The 19,048-nt window shown below is 35.4% G+C and overlaps 1 protein-coding gene across 1 annotated transcript; it reads left to right on the forward strand.

Moving 5' to 3' along the window:
* The first annotated feature begins 2,293 nt into the window (after positions 1–2,293).
* Positions 2,294–10,161, forward strand: LOC117667820 (hyaluronidase Eo Hy-1). Its single transcript, XM_034421418.3, has 4 exons — positions 2,294–2,461; positions 5,076–6,026; positions 7,782–7,871; positions 9,813–10,161. The coding sequence occupies exons 1-4, from the start codon at positions 2,444–2,446 to the stop codon at positions 10,143–10,145; spliced, it is 1,392 nt and encodes a 463-aa protein (XP_034277309.2). The 5' UTR covers positions 2,294–2,443; the 3' UTR covers positions 10,146–10,161.
* Positions 10,162–19,048: the final 8,887 nt, after the last annotated feature.

Raw genomic sequence — 19,048 nt, forward strand, 5'->3', positions numbered from 1 at the left:
ATATATTTTTCAAAAATAAGTGTTTAATATTGCATCCTGTCATCTGATTCTATCACATAACAACTGTATGGTTGTTTACACTGGTTTCTATTAGCAATGATGTCTACAATTTATCTCCAGAGAGAAGTGTAAACACCACATAGTACAATGACACAGTTGGAAGGGACCTTGGAGGTCATCTAGTCCAAACCCCCTACTCACGCAGGAGATCTATACTAGGGATTCAAACCACCAACTTTTCTGATTGACAAGCTCAGTGTCTTAGCCACTGAGCCACCTAGGGAGCCGCCTTATAACACTATCACACTAAACAGTAAATACCTCACACTAAACAGCATAATCCTTATTTGGATGCAGCAGTGCCTAAACCATAAGAATTGTCATTCCAAGAAGGGCTGCGGGAGAGTCAGCATAAGTGCAAAAATTCCAGCAGGGTTGCGTACAGACAGAGCATTTTAACAGTGGAAAAAAGAAAGAAAATTGAAAATGTCTCATCACCTCATACAGGGAATAAAATTGAATCTCTTTCATGGCTCAGCTTGGAAAATATTTGTACAGGTTATTATCATTAAAATTGAAAATAAATTTAAAACATGAGAAAAAAATCTCAAATATGCTTAATTTCAGATTTTAACAGATGACTTTCAAAGGTTCCATATTTCTTAACTGAATTTGAGCTGAATCTTTGAGAGTTATAAAACCATAAACAAATAGATGAGGATTCTTTGAAGAACATCACTGAGTAGGTGATCAGCCCGTCGTTTGACTTGCTGATAAATCATAAAATATAGATGCTTCAGAATTCCTACTGAGGCAATAAATCATGGATTGTTTGACTATAGTAGCAACATCATTATATGAAAGGCATCCAAATCCCCACTCGATTTTTTTGATTTGTGTGATTATTTCTCTTACAGTGGTTACTGAAATTTGACACCAGAAAGGATGCACAGGTCATGAAGCTCAGCTTCATAATTAAGATAGAGGTGAACAGCAAGAGTATTAAAAATACATAAAATGTGTGTATTAGGGAAAGGTTTGCACAGGAAAGAAAAAATGAAAGAAAAATGCTTTTTCTAAGCATGCATGCTACAAAAACTGCATATGAAGTAAACATATATGGGCAAATACTCATAAAAAGTACAAGTTTTTGTGAAGATTTCCCCATCCAAACTCAGATGCTTTGCAACTGACTCATATTTATGAGAGTTGTAGTGTTCTGGGATCATGTGATCACCTTTTGCCACCTTCTGACAAGTTGGCCGGGAAGCCAGATTCATTTAACAACTGTGCTACTAACTTAACAACTACAGTGATTCTCTTAACAACTGTGGCAAAAAAGGTTGTAAAACAGGACAAAATACACTTTTTACATTATTATCCGCACCACTGCATTGTGGATCAGCTGTAGCCATTGCTATAGGACCATTACTGACTACCTGAAGAGCTTCCTGGTTCAGGGACAAATACAGTTGGTACAACAGATAGATTGTGCAAGAATCTTCCTGCCCCTTGCTGCCACCTATCCTGAACAGGAACTGTGAGTCTTAAGGGGGAAAAAAAAAAATCTGAATTGGGAATATCCGCAGTCAATAATTTTGCTAGGATTAAATCTGAACTCATTTCTCCCTATACAGAGCCGTATAGCCTCCTGAAGGCAGAAGACTTTGCCAGAGACATGCAAGGACTGTTACCTAGGAAAAAGTGGCTGAAGCATAATTTCTTGGTCTGGGCTATCTAGTGGGGTTGACATCTCCAGACACTAGGACATTGGCAGTGTGTTTTGGTCAGCCTATAATCACATGTACAGTCAAGTATCATTTGTATTCATGGTTGATCTTGTCCAGTTTCCTCAGATAGATATTAGAATGAGAAGATTGAGCTGCAGACACCTCACAAATGAGGCCTTGGACCTGATTGTTAAACCAACTGGAACCGGCTACAAAGAAAGGAGAATCTTTACAAAGTACTTCCCTCCCCACTCTAACATCCTTGGAGGCAGTCCAGAAGAACATAATGATAAATATCAAAAGATCCTGACAAATCAAGGAGAAGCTGGACAATACTATCATTCCTATCTCATGATTAATGCTGTCTCCATGCTATGCTCTGATGTGAAACTTGAGTGTCAGGGTCTGAAAGGACATCAAATTGATGACCTAAATTAAGGGTGCTGAGAAGATAAATGGTTGCAGTATGCTACTTGTATTGCTATTTTTCTAAGCTGCTTGTACTGCAATGCCCTTTTGTGCCAACGTTCTTGCTCTATTGTTTTCATCACCAAGATTCTATCTATGTTTCACCAAAGTTCTCTAAAGATGAGGTTAAACAGAAGTGACTTCATACAAGATGTTTAAGAAAGTTGTGTCTTCTTTTCACACTGTGACTTACAAAGTGTTATACATGAGAATATAATGATAAATTGCAGAATTAATCTAATCTGATGTTGCAGCATATCTTTGTAAGTAAAATGGAGTACCAGTTTGGGTTGCTCATCTACTTCAGGGGGAATGTTTTGAGTGATAACACCAGAGTAATTTATTTTAGTTTATGTATAGAATAAAATGCCGAAGTTCATGTTTATCTATTTTTCAATACACTAAATATAGAATACACAGTTAAAAATTTGGATCGGGTGGGGAAAAGCTACAGGTTCCATGTGAATGTTGACACAAGCAAACCATTAATATGGACTTGATAATTAATACCTTATTTATTATAGTTCTATTATGTTTAGCAAGTATCATCTATTTTATAGGAAACAAGAGAATTCACACATCTAGGGATTAAAGTGTACAGTATCCTGCAGTACTTTGTATGATCAGAATATTCTAATCTGAGGAATACATAAATTGGGAAATAGTACATACTCAGCTGAGAAATTGGTAGGAGAACAAAGATTACAGCAACCCTCCTCATCATATGAACCTACTCAGCAGCTAGTCTCATGATCTTTAGAGCAGGGCCTTGTGTTAATCTCCAACTCTTGACTTCACATGGCTTCATTTGACTGCTTGGCTCAATCTGACTTCATTCATATTGGTCTCCTTAAATAAATATGGTCTCCTTAAATAAAAATCCTTACTGCAGATAGAATGAGACCACATTAAATAGTATTCCCTTTTAAAGAGCCCTATTTTTCTCGTACAACTAAGATCAGGGAAGAAGTCAAGTGAAGTGCCCTATGGAAGACAGGTGGTAGCAGAACTCATTATAAACCAGCAGCATCAGAGTAGAAATAGGTTAAATCCAATGGGCTTCCTGGAGAAGAGACATGAAACCTCCAGCCTTTCATCCTCTGGGCACAGTTGGACCACTAAACTCTAATTTTATTAGAGATCTGATCTGGTTTAGCTAGATAAAATACTTTATTACAATTAGACTGAAACTACATTTAATTGAACAATGGTCTAAACCATTGGTGTCAAACTCGATTGTGTCATGTGACATATCGTAATGTATCATGACATTTTTTGCCTTTGCAGAGCTGGGGTGGGCATGGCCTGTGCATGATGCATCCGGCCTGCGGACGCTAGTTTGACAGGTCTGGTCTAAACAAAGAGGGGAAAAAAACAGAATGTGCAATGTTATTTTGATGAATACAAAACATAAAATAAGTAAATAAAAAGTCAAGGGCCCTGTTAATAACAACAATAAAATCCACAAGTTGTTCATAATTTCCATATGTCAGAAGAATGGATAAAGTTACACCTGCTGTCATTAACAAAACAATAAATTCTGTCAAACTTGATAAAAATATGATTCTTGCTCAGTTATCAAAGTTATTCTAAGATGTTTTTTTTGTAACAAAGCAATTGAAAACACCTTTTTAAAATCCTCAAATAAATGGTTAAGTTTTCAAAACATTTTCAACTTTGAGTATTAATTAATTTGGCTTCCCAAAGTAAATAGACAATCAGCTCTTTATTTTTAAATGAGGCATTAGATCATATAAATTGATTTAACAATCCTAGCTTTGGAGAATATCTGACTCATAATTTGTAGTCATTCTAATATCTCTTATAACATTGTGCCAGAAGAGGACTACCTGATCCCTTCTGTGTACAGCTCACCAATGTCTTCAAGAGTGATTGTGTGGGATTTATTCATCAATGTTAATTGCCTTTTTCAATTGTAACTCTTGGTTAGAGGCAGAAAGAAAACTTTGATTTTCATAATGATTGCTATTTTGCTTCAACTATTACATTGCCCAAATTAGTATCCCAAACCATTCAAGCCATAAGAGTGATTCATCATTTCAGTTTAAAAATGGCCTATAGATTTTTGACATTATTCCTTTTGGTTGTGCCAAATAATTTGATACTAAATTCTCGAAGATTTATTTATTAAATTGATTTGTTGACCATCAATTATCAAGTGACTCTGAAAAGATAATGCAGGGATAAGTTCCAATTCCTAACTACTACTTTATCCAGTTCTGCATTAATCCAGTATTCAATCTTGTTCTTACCATGTTGCCTGGTATTGGTATAACAATCATTTATCTCATAAAAGTTGTAATTTCTCAATAATTTTAATTAAGTTAATCCATTTTGATTCTCCCACTTGAAAAAACAAAAGCATTAGCTGTGCTAGAGGGGAAATGAGACTAAAACCCACATTAAATTGTCCTCTGTCAATACAAAGGTCTAATCCCATCTTTTATTCAAGGCAGTTTAAAACCATTGCTTTTTTTTTGCCCTTCTTATGTTTCAAAGGAGTCTTTACACTATATATTTTTTTGGTTTTGGTTGGCATCTCTTCTCTGAAAACTTTGGCTCTTGCTGCTTACAGTAAGAGCTAATGATGGTGGGCTCTATTTGTGTTGATATAGAAATTATATTGCAATTATTTTATTTGAATTAATATATTGATTTCACCTGTCTAACTAATTAGATCAGCATTACATTAAACACCCTTTAACTATGATCATAAATAATTGATTAATTCAACTTTGGTTACCTTTTAATAAATAGTATGAAAATCTAGCTGTCTACCATATCTACTGCAACTATGAATTTCTGTCTTTTCTTATCATCACTGTACTTTTCCTGTTTTTCTTTCCCTCCCTCAAGGAACTAAAAGTATCAGAAAAACTGTGTATTATGTGTCATCTATGGATTAAATGCCTGGCAACTTGGATATTACTGAAGAGATTTAATGGAGTTCATGTTATGCAGACCAAAGCTCCAATGTATCCTAACGAACCTTTCCTTGTGTTCTGGAATGCACCTACTACCCAATGTCAGCTGCGTTATAAGGTGGATTTAGATCTCAAGACTTATCACATTGTACCAAATGCCAATGAGACTTTAAGTGGGTCTGCTGTGACAATATTTTATCCTACCCAGTTGGGGGTCTATCCCCATATTGATGACCATGGGCATTTCCTCCATGGGATTATACCGCAAAATGAAAGCCTCACCAAACATCTCAGAAAAACAAAATTGGATATCGACCGAATGATCCCACTGAAGAAATTTCATGGACTTGGAGTCATTGACTGGGAAAACTGGAGACCCCAGTGGGATAGAAACTGGGGTAGTAAAAATGTTTACAGAAACAGATCTATTCAATTTGCTAGAGAGTTGCATCCAGAGTTGTCTGAAGCTGCAATCAAGAGATTAGCTAAGCAAGAATATGAAAAAGCTGGGAAGAGTTTCATGAGAGAGACACTTTTAGTAGCTGAAAATATGCGACCAGATGGATATTGGGGCTACTATCTATATCCAGATTGCTATAATTATGATTATAAGAAAAAACCTGACCAATACACAGGCAAATGTCCAAATATTGAAATTTCACGGAATGATCAACTACTTTGGCTTTGGAGAGACAGTACTGCCCTTTTCCCTTCTATATATCTTGAAATCATATTGAAATCAAGTGCCAATGCTTTGAAATTTGTGCACCATCGCCTTAAGGAATCAATGCGCATTGCTTCCATGGCTAGGAAAGATTATGCCTTGCCTGTTTTTGTATATGCCAGGCCATTTTATGCATATACCTTTGAACCTTTAACAGAGGTAAGGTATTGGGGTGTATGAATCTCAGAATCAATGTCTGTTGACAGCTTACACTACATATTTATTAGAACTCCATCCGGTTCATACCCATTAGCATGTTTTATTTTCTCCTTTTGAACACTGGCATAGGAGAAGTCCAACATGGGTAAATTTGTTGCATGTCAGATTCTACATGTAACCAGGAATCATGACTGGTTAGAATCCTTAATTTTAAAGGATCCTAAGTAAACAGAGTAGGTCTATTTTACATCATTATCAACCACATGATCATGGGAAAGGAATAGTTCAATTCAATTCAATTCAAATCTTTATTGTCAGTGCACAACATATTACAATGAGATTGGTTGAGCTCCCTCAGTGCACCCCCCCAACACAATACAACTTACAGTAAAGACAGAAAATCCCTAACCCAATAAATCATATTAACAAAACACCCAATCCTATTGCACCAGTCAGCAGGTAAAATCCCACATCCCTCAGGTGTTCCTTGAACTGCATGCATGTATACGTTGACAATTGGAATGTTACTCTATGATACAAATCTGAATATGCATAATGTCCAACCTATTTTCATAATTCAATGTACTATCTTAGGCTTGAATTACATATTGGCAAGGCTGATCTTAAATAGTTTATGTCTGTTACATAGCAGCTGAGCCAGTGGTGGGTTCCTCCTGGTTCCGCCCGGTTCCGCCGAGCTGGTAGCGGTGATGATATGACTATGACATCACCGAACCGGTTCTGCCCCCCCTGCCCCCCGCCTCCCGCCCCCTCTGCATTATTCTTACCTCTTATTTGGCCCCACCCCCAATCTATTGCTGCCTCCTGAGTCCCAGCTGATCGGCTAGAGGGAAAAAAACTGTTTAAACTCTTGCCACGGGGCTTCAAAGGGCCCTACAGCTGATCAGTGTTAAAAGAAAACAAATGAGTAGACCGGTGCCTGCAAAAATAAATTGGTAGACCGGTACAGCTCTGCAAGTAGTTAAAAGCCTGGTAGACCAGTACCTCTGCTAAATCCTAAAGAATTGTCACATGACCATCAAGCCTCGCCCACAAAATAAGCCATGCCCACAGAACCGGTAGTAAAACATTTTAGAACCCACCCCTGAGCTGAACCCTGCATAGACTATAGTGGCATTTCCCTCCTTCTTTTCCTTCTAGTAACATTTTATTTTATTAGCAAAAACCTCAGTAGCAATCATTTTAAGAGTCCCAATACCACATTTCAAAATTACTAATGCACTTACTGGTTCAGGAATCAGATATTTTTGGAGATACACTCTCAGCAGAAAATTATAGGCAATTTTCTAAACACAGCATTTGAATGTAAAGGAATCTCCAACATACTATAGTATAAAGTCCACATATTTAACATATTGTAACTCAGGAGGGTCCTAATTTGGCAACTTCTTGGCTGGGGAATTCTGGGAGTTGAAGTGGACAAGTCTTAAAGTTGCCAAGTTAGGACAAAACTTGGCTTGATAAGCTGAAAAAGTCTCATACCCAAGAAACCACACAATATTTTTTTTACTGGGAGGATGCATCCTTGTTGACTTTTAGCCAGGCATTTGATAGCGCTAGCTAAAATTTAGGGTGCTAAATTTTCTTGCAGTTGGGCCAAACAGGTCTTCTGTTTAAACAGTTTTTAATCACAAATACACCCCCCTCCCCAAATAAGCGGTAGGGGGAATGACTGTTTATTATCAGTGTGTGGTGTTCTATTAAAATATCCCTATTCATTGCCTTACTTTCCAGGAAGACTTGGTGACTACAATTGGTGAAACAGCGGCCATGGGGGCAGCAGGAATGGTCTTTTGGGGAAGCATGCAATATGCCAGTACCATTGTAAGTTAGTGTGGGTGACCAAAATGCCCATAAGCCATATTCATTAGAATTCTTGAGATCCCCTCCCTTCCTTTTATGTCAACATTTACAGCTTGTAATAAGCGGTCCAGGAATTGATATAGAGTTAGGGATTCTTAGGGGATTATCAACCATGTTCACCCAATCACAGGGTGAAAACATCTTATTAAATACAATAACTATCTTCAATTTCTGCAATAATATTCAGAAAGCAATTAATGGAATGAAAAGATTTGTAGCATCATTATTCTAATGTCTTCACTGGCACAGAAAAATAAATATGGAAACTACCCAAGTGTACCTTACCTAAGAAATCACATTACTTTTCTGCCCTTTGTTAGTAATGAATGGACAATTGGATAACATGTTACTTGTGACACCAGTCCTAAAAACTGATCATTTCTCTTTTATTAACTGAAGCAGTTGATAAAAAGGATAAACTTTCTGCCACCCCTCCAAAAATATATTCTCAGAGATAAGAGTAATAAACAGGAGCAGTCTGTAGTATTTGGAGGAAGGAGAAAGAAGACATGGTGCTTAAGGTCACTCTTTTAACTTATTCAAGAGCATTGGTTTCCCTGTGCTATTAGCTGTGAAAGACCAATGGTCTGCAGTAGAAAAGGCATCAAAGTTATTGCCTGCACAATTATTTTTATGATGAGAATGTCCCTATGGCTATTCACACACCAGTATGTGTATTGGTAATATGGCTCTGTGACCTCATGGGGGAGCCCAGAAGAACATGCAGCTGTGGGGCTGGTTGGTGCTCTGAGACCTTTCCTTTCACCTTTTAAACAGGGTTTAATCATCTTTGTTTCCTTTTAAATTTTCCTCTCTGAGTTCCTCTCTGAGGGAGATGGGTGATTCAAAAATGTGATGAATAAATAAATATGTATGTATGTATGTATGTATGTATGTATGTATGTATGTATATATGTATGTATGTATGTATATGAATTTAATGAAATGTTTATCTGTAGCCTGATTGTAGTTTTCTACAATCTTTAGCCCAGAAAAATAGATGTGGCTTTCTGGATACAAAAGCTATTTAAATGGCATTAATGATAAAAGAAAGTTGTAATGAATCTAATTTCAAATAAAGATATAATTAAATGGACATGGAACTCTTGGTAGCTATATCACATATATATATATATAATATCAAAACCAGTGATGGGTTGCTACCAGTTCGCACTGGATTGGGCCAACTGGTAGCGGCGGTGGCGGGAAGCTCTGCCCACTCACCCAGACGCTTCTGCACATGTGCAGAAGTGTTGTGTGTGTGCGCGAGCACGCACACACAAGCAAACCAGTAGCGGCAGGTTTTGAAACCCACCGCTGATCAAAACCAGTTATCATTCTACTAAAGTCATTGTCTTATAGGTGGCCTCCTATAGTTTAGTGGCTACAGAAAGAAATATAAATCTCAGGCTGTAAAATGTTTACAGTTCTACTACACGCAATCATTTTCTGCATATGTATTTCTGCTTATAAATTTATATCCCAACAGTTATCAAACTTTGCCATTGCCTCTTTTTTTTGGTCAGACTTTGAATGCAAGGAGAAAGGAGCTGGTTCCCCTTGGAAAGAAATGGGTGGGTGGAAGTGGATCTTGACTGGCACTACCAAAATCCAGCCACAGATGTTTTCTGTTTTTCAAGCTTTGCTTTTCCAATACTTAGTTCCAAGGGGTTTAGAATTTAATAATAGTAAAGTAAGACTAACTTTTCAGGATTGTTTTGAATATGACAGAATGCTTTTTGGATCTTCTGAACAATTATCAATGGAGGTCTTAAGTTTTGAAGTATGCCCAATTCTCTGGATATAAACTCCAGTGAATTCAATTGGACTAATTCCTGAGTAGATATATTTTATATTCTATAGTAATGCAAAAATCAATTATCATTCTTTGTTTTATTTTAGGAAACCTGTCAAAAAGTGAAAGAGTACATGAATGGTCCATTCGGACATTATATCATTAATGTGACTTCTGCAGCCAAGATTTGTAGCCATGTCCTTTGCAAGAAAAAGGGAAGATGTGTTCGTAAACATAATGATTCAAATGCCTTTTTGCACTTGTTTCCTGAAAGTTTTAGGATCATGGTGCATGCCAATGCAACAGAGAGGAAAGTGACTGTGAAAGGAAAACTGGAGTTGGAGAATTTGAGGTACTTAAGAAATAAATTTAAGTGTCAGTGTTACCAACACTGGAAAGGACTATATTGTGAAGATCATTCTATAAAAGAAGGAAATTAAATATAAGGAAATTAAATGCAGTGAAGAGTCTTTTATTTACTCCCAAACAAAAGAAAATTGTCACACAGATCACAAGACAAAGATATCCAACTTTGGAGGGTGGAGCTGGCGTTGCGACAGTATGACGGGTGATCTTGAAGCTCCAAGATTGCTGTCGATATCTTCGTCGCTGGACAGTCCATTTTCGGACCTCATAATCCCATAGAGATAGTGGAGGGCACATTCTGTTGATTCCAGGGATACCACAAAGTCCCTGATTGATCCAGGAGAAGCCCTTTTTTTCCGGTGACGAAGAGGCAACCATAGAAGCTGCTGAAATTGGGATAGCTCTGGAACGAAAGAGATCAAGTGAAAGTGTGTCAGCTTGGTGAGAGAACTTTTAAATAGATTATTTGAGAGAACACCCTGAGGTTTTAAGGAAGTCAAAATTGAAGACAGAAGAAGAGGAGGTGGCGGTATTAAGCTTGAGTCGAAGGTAGTTTTGCTTATTTTTCGACTTATTTTTATGTGTGGATGCTTAAGGACAATTTTATTTTGTAACTCAGACTGGACTGGATTGGATTGGAGATTTCCGTTTTATCTATTCAATTAATAACTTTTTAATGCCTTTTTAGTATAAATCTTTTATTTGTTTTCTTTTTATCTATTTTTCTCTTTCTCTCCATTTATATTTTATGGTGGATTGAACAACAAGAAGGCAGGGAAGGTGGAGAAAATAAGTAGCACTGCCATCTAGTGGATTGGAAACATTGTTACCTTTTTTTTCTCTTTGGCTTAAGAAAGTAACAACTGTGTTATTCTTCAAGGACTCTGAGCCTAATCATAGATAAGATAGTGGGAAGAGCATCAAAGACAGCCTGCAGGATTGTTTATTCAGGTGCTCTTCTGGGAAACTGTCAGTGGCAGGAGTCTGAGATTGAAAAGAAGAAGATTACAGTGACTCTGGAAAGAGAGCTGTAAATATATATTTGAGATTCAACAAAAGAATTTGTTTCTCTTTTCTTTTCTTTTTTTGGTGCTACTTCTCCACTCTCCCTTTATTAAATTACATTTAACCGGACTGTGATTTTTTTTGAAGGACTTCTAATTTTTCACATACATATCGATTTTTTCCTAGTGTTTGGCTCTTCTTTTCTTTTTTGGCATTTTTCTGTTCTTGTTAAATTGGATTAAGGCATACAAGAGCTTGAAGACCTTTTCTACTCCCTTTTTTCCCTCTTCCTTTTTTTTGTGGTTTTTGTGGTCTTTTTTTTTTTGCTTTTTGATTTTCTTTTGCTTACTGGTACCTGGGGTAATATCTGTCCTATATATAAGTGGATTAAAGTATAGAAAAACCTGAAGATTTTCTATTTGTTTGATCCTTTCACAAGCACCTTACAGAAATGAGTAGAAAGGCAACAGCTATTGGTTCATCTACATCGACTCCTCCCTCCTCACTGTCTGGAGAACAACGATAAATACAGACAATACAGGAGAAGGAAAAAGAACGAGAGAAGGAAAAGGAAGTGACACTGCATATGATTTGGCAAGGAATTCAAAAAGTACACACAAGAGTAGAGAATATTGAACAGAGAACAGAAAAATCAGATGAAAAGGTGGAGAACATACAGCAAATGATGAAGAAATATGAGAATAGACTCCAAAACGGTCACTCATGCCCTCGTCACCTCCCGCCTGGACTATTGTAATGCTCTCTACATGGGGCTCCCCTTGAGGAGCACCCGGAGGCTCCAACTGGCGCAGAGTGTGGCCGCGCGGGTGGTAATGGGAGCGTCATGGCGCTCCCATGTGACACCTCTCCTGCGCGAGCTGCACTGGCTCCCGGTGGTCTTCCGGGTGTGCTTCAAGGTTTTGGTTACCACCTTTAAAGCGCTCCATGGCTTAGGGCCTGGTTATCTACGGGACCGCCTACTACCACCAATAGCCTCCCACCGGCCAGTACGCTCTCATAGAGAGGGACTCCTCCGGGTGCCGTCAGCCAAACAATGTCGGCTGGCGACCCCTAGGGGGAGAGCCTTCTCTGTGGGGGCACCTACCGTCTGGAATGAGCTCCCCCAGAGATACGGAGGATCCCGGATCTGCGCACCTTCCGCCGCGCTGTGAAGACTCTTTTATTCCATCAAGCAGGCTTGGCCTAATTTCCTCCCTCTTTTAATATATAAATTTTAAATCTGTTCTTAAATTATTGGGGTGTTTTAATTTGTCTGGGCCAAAATGATTTAATTTGATTTTAACTGGTTTTTTAAATTTTTGTATTTATGTATTTTATTGCTTGGCTGTTCACCGCCCTGAGTCCTTCGGGAGTAGGGCGGTATACAAATCAAATAAAACTAAACTAAAAACTAAACAAAAGATTGAGGAAAAAGAAGAACAAAGAGACAAAAAAATCAGTGACATTGACAGTAGATTGAACGAGGTTGAATAAGATAAAAGTGGAATATTGGGATGGGAGATGGATAGAGCAGAATTTTACCTCAGATTCCAAAATATAGAAGAAGAAAAGGGTGAAAACTTGGCAGAAATAATGATAGAAATCCTAGCAGAAGCATTAGAAATTACTAAAGAAAAGATGATGGATGGCATAGATGAGATATTTCGAGTCTATATAAGATATGCAATGAGAAACAAGCTACCAAGAGAAGTCCATATAAGATTCACCAAGAAATTGATTAAAATGCAAATATTGCAGATTACTAGAGAGAAAACATTGAAATATAAAGATAAGGAAATTGTGGTTCTGAAGCAAATACCGAGAAGAGTGAGGGAGATGAGAAGAGAATATCACTTCTTGACCAAAATATTACTTCAGAAATGTGTGAACTACAGATGGTTGATAACAGAAGGCCTGGTGTTTACATGGCAACAACAAAAATACAGAATATATTCAATCGATAAAGCAAAAGCCTTCTACGTAGAACACATCAGAGAGAAAGAAGTGGAGATAAGAAGAGAAGAATCTTTGTTTGAATTACAAGAGGAATGCCTAGCAATGATAGAAAAAGAAGAAGGAACAGTGGATGAAAATGTGGAATATAAAGAGCAATAAACCCTTCTTATAAAATATAAACATGGAAGAGAAAAAACTGATTACAATAAACATAAACGGACTTAATATAGCTACTAAAAGAAGAAAGACATTTCATAAATTAGAGAAATTAAAGTTTGTTATAATCTGTCTACAAGAGGTGCATATTAAAAAGCAACATGAACAAATATTGGCACAGCCAAAATTAGGGAAAATATTCATTTCATTACCACAATGTAAGAAAAGAGGAGTTGTTCTATATATTAGAGATACAATCCCAGCGCAGCAAATCTATACAGATGAAGATGGAAGAATTTTGATGGTGGAAATAACAGATAACAATATGAAAATACTTTTAATAGCAATATATGCATCTAATGATAATCAACAAGATTTTTATAGAAAATTACATATGAAAATAATTGAACTGGATTATGATAATATTTGCATGATGGGAGACTTCAATGGTATAGTGGATGAGAAATTAGATTATAACACACAGAAGACGATAAAGCAAAGTAGAAAGATTCTTCTGAAATCCTTTTTTAAAATGATAGAGGAAATAAACTTAAAAGATGTATGGAGAGAAAGAAATTTTAAAAAACAGACAATATACTTTTTATTCAAATAGACATTCATCATGGTCCAGAATAGATATGATATGGATGACAAGGGAATTGACTTCTAATATAGAAGAAATTGATACAGAAGCAAATACCTGGGCATATCATAATCCAATGACAATGAAATGGAAAGGGCAAAGGAGAAGATCTAGATGGACTCTAAATAATACAGTATTAAAAGAAAAGGATTTTGTACAGAAAATGGAGAAAGAATTGGCCTTCTTTTTTTAAAGAAAATAGAAAAGAGGATACATCAATGCAAAACCTTTGGGATACAATGAAATTGTATGCTAGAGGTTTGATTATAGACTATAAAAGGAAAAGAAATAGTAAGAAAAGACAAGCATATAAAACATTAGCGGATGAGTACAAGAAACTTGAAAAAGAATTACAGAAATATCCACAAAAAAAGGACATTAAAATAAAAATGGACACAATTAAACATAAAATGGGGCTAATAGAAAAAGAGGACCTGGCACAAAAAATTAGAAGTGCTAAACAGAACTATTTTGAAGATGCAAATAAACCAGGTAGATGGTTAGCATACAAATTGAAAAAAGAGAGATAATCAAGGAAAATAATACAACTGGATGACCAAGGACAAACTAGATATGGAAATAAAGAGAAGAAAAAAATTATACAAGATTATTATAGAAAACTGTATGAGCAAGAGAACATAGATGAGGAAAGTGTTAAATAATACCTGCAGAAGGTGAATCTACCCCAGATTTCTAAAGACACTGAAATGATGTTAGAAGGAAATATAACGATGATGGAACTAACTGAAGCACTTAAAAAACAAAAGAATGGGAAGGCACCAGGCCCGGATGGATTGTCAGCAGAATACTATAAGACACTACAGGAATCACTGAATCTCCCATTGTTAGAAGTCATGAATGAAGTCATGTTAACGATGAAATTACCCAAGTCATGGTTAGAAGCATATATTACACTTATTCCAAAGGAGGACACCGACCCACAACAAATCAAGAATTATAGGCCTATTTCTCTGCTAAATTCAAACTACAAAATCTTCACTTCAATATTATATTATATTATATTATATTCTTCAATATAAAGAAAATAACTATAATAAACTTAAGGAACAGATAGTGATAGATTTGGCAAAGTGGGAAAATTTACAACTGTCATTGATAGGGAGGATATCAATGATTAAGATGAATATATTGCCTAAAATTCTATATTTGTTCCAGACAATTCCAATTAGTTTGGGGAAAGATTATTTTGAAGATTTGAATAAAATAGTGATGAAATATATTTGTCAGGATAAAATAGCAAGGATAAAACTAAAGTTGTTGCAAGACTCTAGAATGCGAGGAGGTTTTGGTTTGCCTAATTGGGAGCTATATTATCAAGCGACAAGTTTGATGTGGATCAAGGAATGGATAACATTAAGAAATGCTAGATTATTATCTTTAGAAGGACAAGACTCGTTATTGGGTTGGCATGCATTTTTGTGGTACAAGGAAACAAAAACACGGGTATTTTAGAAGACACTTTATATGAGAAGCTTTGCTATTAAATTGGGAGAAGGTAAAAAGACAACATTACTTAAAAATTCCAGTCTGGTTATCATCTATTGAAGCATTCTCATATTCAATAACATTTAGAAAGGAACAAATTGTTAGATATAGTGAAATATTGAATGAAAACAGTGAACTTAAATCTATGCTTCTAATAAGAATTAGAAGTACAAGGTATAAAGATGTACTGGTTTTCTTATTTGCAAATACAGTCTAGACATGATAAAGATTATAAAACAGAAGGTTTTTATAATAATTTGACTAGTTTGGATAAAATTTTAACAGGTACTGATGAAAACATAATTAAAAAATTGAATATTTATTAGAGGTTAAATTGGAAGATGAACAAGTTAAAGAAACAATGATTGCTTGTGGGGAAAAATTTTGGACATGGAATAGACTTAGAGAAATGGCAAAAATTGTGGTTGCAAAATAAGATGTTTTACAGGTGGCATTTACCCCCGACGAGAATAGCCAGAATGTTCAAGAATAAATCTGAAAAATGTTGGAAATGTCATCAGATACCGGGCTCATATTACCATATGTGATGGACGATGGAAGCTAAAAGATACTGGACTAAAATCCACACATGAATGGAAAAAATGATAAAAAAGCATATAGATTTTAAACTAGAGATTTTTTTTATTGGGGATGGTACCTGAAATATACAATAGAGAATTGAGATATTTGATTGTGAATGTATTAACAGCAGCTAGAATTGTGTTTGCTAAAAATTGGAAAAATGAGAAAATCCCAACGCAAGAAGAAGTTATTAAGAAAATAATGGAGTGTGCTGAAATGAGTAAATTGACATTTGAAATTAAAGAACAAGAAGATAAACAATATTATAAGATATAGGACTTATTTTACCAATGGTTAGATAAAAAAATATGGAAATGAAATATGATCTTTCTAATACAAGAAATGTAGAATTATATAAAATATAATATAAAGATGTACTATCGTTGGAGCGATTTAAGAGGATGAAATGAATGATATAATATAAATTAACTCAATTTTAGAATATCTGAAATGAAATGAGGGAAGAAATAGCCATATGGTTAATTATGATAATAAATGTATGGATATACATGAATAAGGTGAAGACACACAAAAGATTTGTAACCAACCGACACACTGTTTGTATTTGTAATTGAAGATGGCTTTTTATTTGTTTTTTTAATACTTGTTTAAAAAAAATTTTTTTCAAAAAAAAAAAAAGATATCCAACTTTGATTTGAGAGCAGCAATTCTATTAGATCTTCTGAAGACTTACAAATAGGTACAACTTTTAAGTTTCTAAGAAAAATAAAATGCTGTAATTAAAAATTAAGGAAAAGAAGGACGCAGGTGGTTGTATTAATGTGCTTTGGAAGGAAGGATAGACATGACTGGTTTTCAGATCTTGGGTCTACCTAATTAAGATCTTTGCTTCCTTTTTTTCTGCACTCCACTTGGAGTGGTCTTTGCTTACATCTAATACTTCTTTTTCAGAGACTCCAAAACTGAATTTAGGAATGAATTCTTGTTACAATTGCAAACACATTTTTTTGCTTCTAAACTCCTCCCACCCCCACCCCCCACATTTTTTTTAAATATATATATATAATAATGATTTAAATATATACACAGTCAGGCTGCTTGTCAAGATCTTTAACAGGCATTTGGTATTCTGTGGTCTATCTTGAACAATACACACATTCCCTTCCTAATTTTGTCATGATGTAAAGATATTTCTGGTTACTGTGATTATTAATTTTTGAAGGAGATGGATTGATTCATTCATTAATTGATTCATTCATTCATTCATAAACTGCTTTAACATTTGACTCCAAATAATGTACACAAGACATAGGACAGAGGTGTCAAACTGGCGGCCCGCAGACCGGATGTATCACACACAGGCCACACTGACTCCAGCTCCGCGAAGGGAAAAAAATGTCATGATACGTCACGTGATGGCAGCAAATTTGACACCCATGACCTAGGGCAATATAGCAATGGCAGCTATAAAATAAAACACACAATTATATGAATCCAGTAAAACTACTTTGTAAAACTACATTAATAACAAATAAGCTACTTTGTTATCAATAAACAGACCTGCCAATTTGTCATTTGACAGAAAGAGAAGAAGAAGAAAAGAAGAGAGAGAAGGAGAAGGAGATCTCTGCCCTTATTTACTTTGGAACTATATTGTTTATAGATGGGGAATAGTCTAGCTGTTAGAATTCTTGCAATTCCATTGCTTCTCAAAGATCTTGTTAAAGACACCATGCAAGAATTATGCATGGAAAAGAAATTAGTTTTAGTTTAGACAAATGTCCAGCTTCCTGACAGTTACTACCAAGCCTGGCCTACAACAGACTCAGTTCCATGCAAATGGGGGTCAGTCTTCTTATATTGTTAAATATTTTTTGTTTTGCATTTATACATTTGAAGCATTATTTAGATATATACTTGCATGCTGCCTTAGTCACCAAAATAATTTTTAACAACTTTCATAGGAGGATTCAAAACAAGGAAATGACAAAAGCCAAAAATATATCCCACTACTCATTATGACTACTTTCCAGTGTGTTAGATGTTATATTTAATGTTATAACATTCCATATTAGTCTTTTAAAATAATAGTTTATTAGAAGAGCAAGGCAAGCTTCCGAGTTTTGGTCATGATATGCATCTATCTTCAGAATATAATCAATAGGATATGTTTTACTAAAACAACTTTTGCTAATTCAAATAATAATAATAATAATGCTGGAAGAATTTATGAACAGTACACATTTTGCTAATTCTTTTTTTTATCTGATTTTTTAAAATTTGAGGATGGTCTAAACAAGTATGGACATACATTTTAATTCATAGCTAACATTTTCAAAGGAATACCGTATATTCTTTGTGTTTTTTGTATCTCCAAGAATAAAATCAGGGTGTCTAAAAATCTCTATGTGTTAAAGTAATTAAATAAATTAACATCATCCACACAACCTTATATATGAACAATTAAGAACTTTCATGATTTTGGAGAATTAGTGTAAAACTTACACGTCCTGTTATGTTTTCTTACTCTCTCTTTTTTATATGCATTTCATAAACTTTTATATAACAGATTTACCAAAAATCTTCTGTGGTATTGCATTCAAGCATCTTTTCTTTAGATGTTTTCATGAGCATTCATACCTGCTGTTTTGCCTTCTGTGAACAAACTTTATATGCTTAGCATTTATGTATTTCATTCATAACAATGTCTGATTTTTTTTTTCTTGTTTCTTACCAAATGTACTAAGAGATACATAATGTCTTCGTTTTAAATCAGGGGTGCACCATCTGTAGCTCTCCAAATATTGTAAATTGAAATGTAGGAAAGGAAAACCAAGAATAGTTTTCCACAATTGTAGTCTCACACTTTACCGTGAATTGAGATCAGGACTACATGACATACCCATGTTCTGCATGAAATTTAAAATAAGGCCAGAATCATTTTGAAGATGAAATCTGTACCAATATAACACACACACACACACACACACACACACACACACACACAGAGAGAGAGAGAGAGAGAGACAGACAGACAGACAGACAGACAGACAGACAAGAATTATTATAGTACAAATGATGCTTACAGTTCCTCATTGTGTTAAGTTCATGATTATTAGGAAGCAAATACTGGAGTCAATAGAAAATAAATCAAGGGTAAAGAGATGG

This window comes from Pantherophis guttatus, chromosome 7 (genome assembly GCF_059756535.1).
Source record: "Pantherophis guttatus breed Tessera chromosome 7, ASM5975653v1, whole genome shotgun sequence".
NCBI lineage: Eukaryota > Metazoa > Chordata > Lepidosauria > Squamata > Colubridae > Pantherophis > Pantherophis guttatus.

Excerpts from the sequence above, each read along its gene's own strand:
- LOC117667820 (XM_034421418.3), top strand. Across the intron at positions 6,027-7,781 it reads CCTTTGAACCTTTAACAGAG|GAAGACTTGGTGACTACAAT; the intron begins GTAAGGTATTGG and ends CTTACTTTCCAG. Across the intron at positions 7,872-9,812 it reads TGCAATATGCCAGTACCATT|GAAACCTGTCAAAAAGTGAA; the intron begins GTAAGTTAGTGT and ends GTTTTATTTTAG.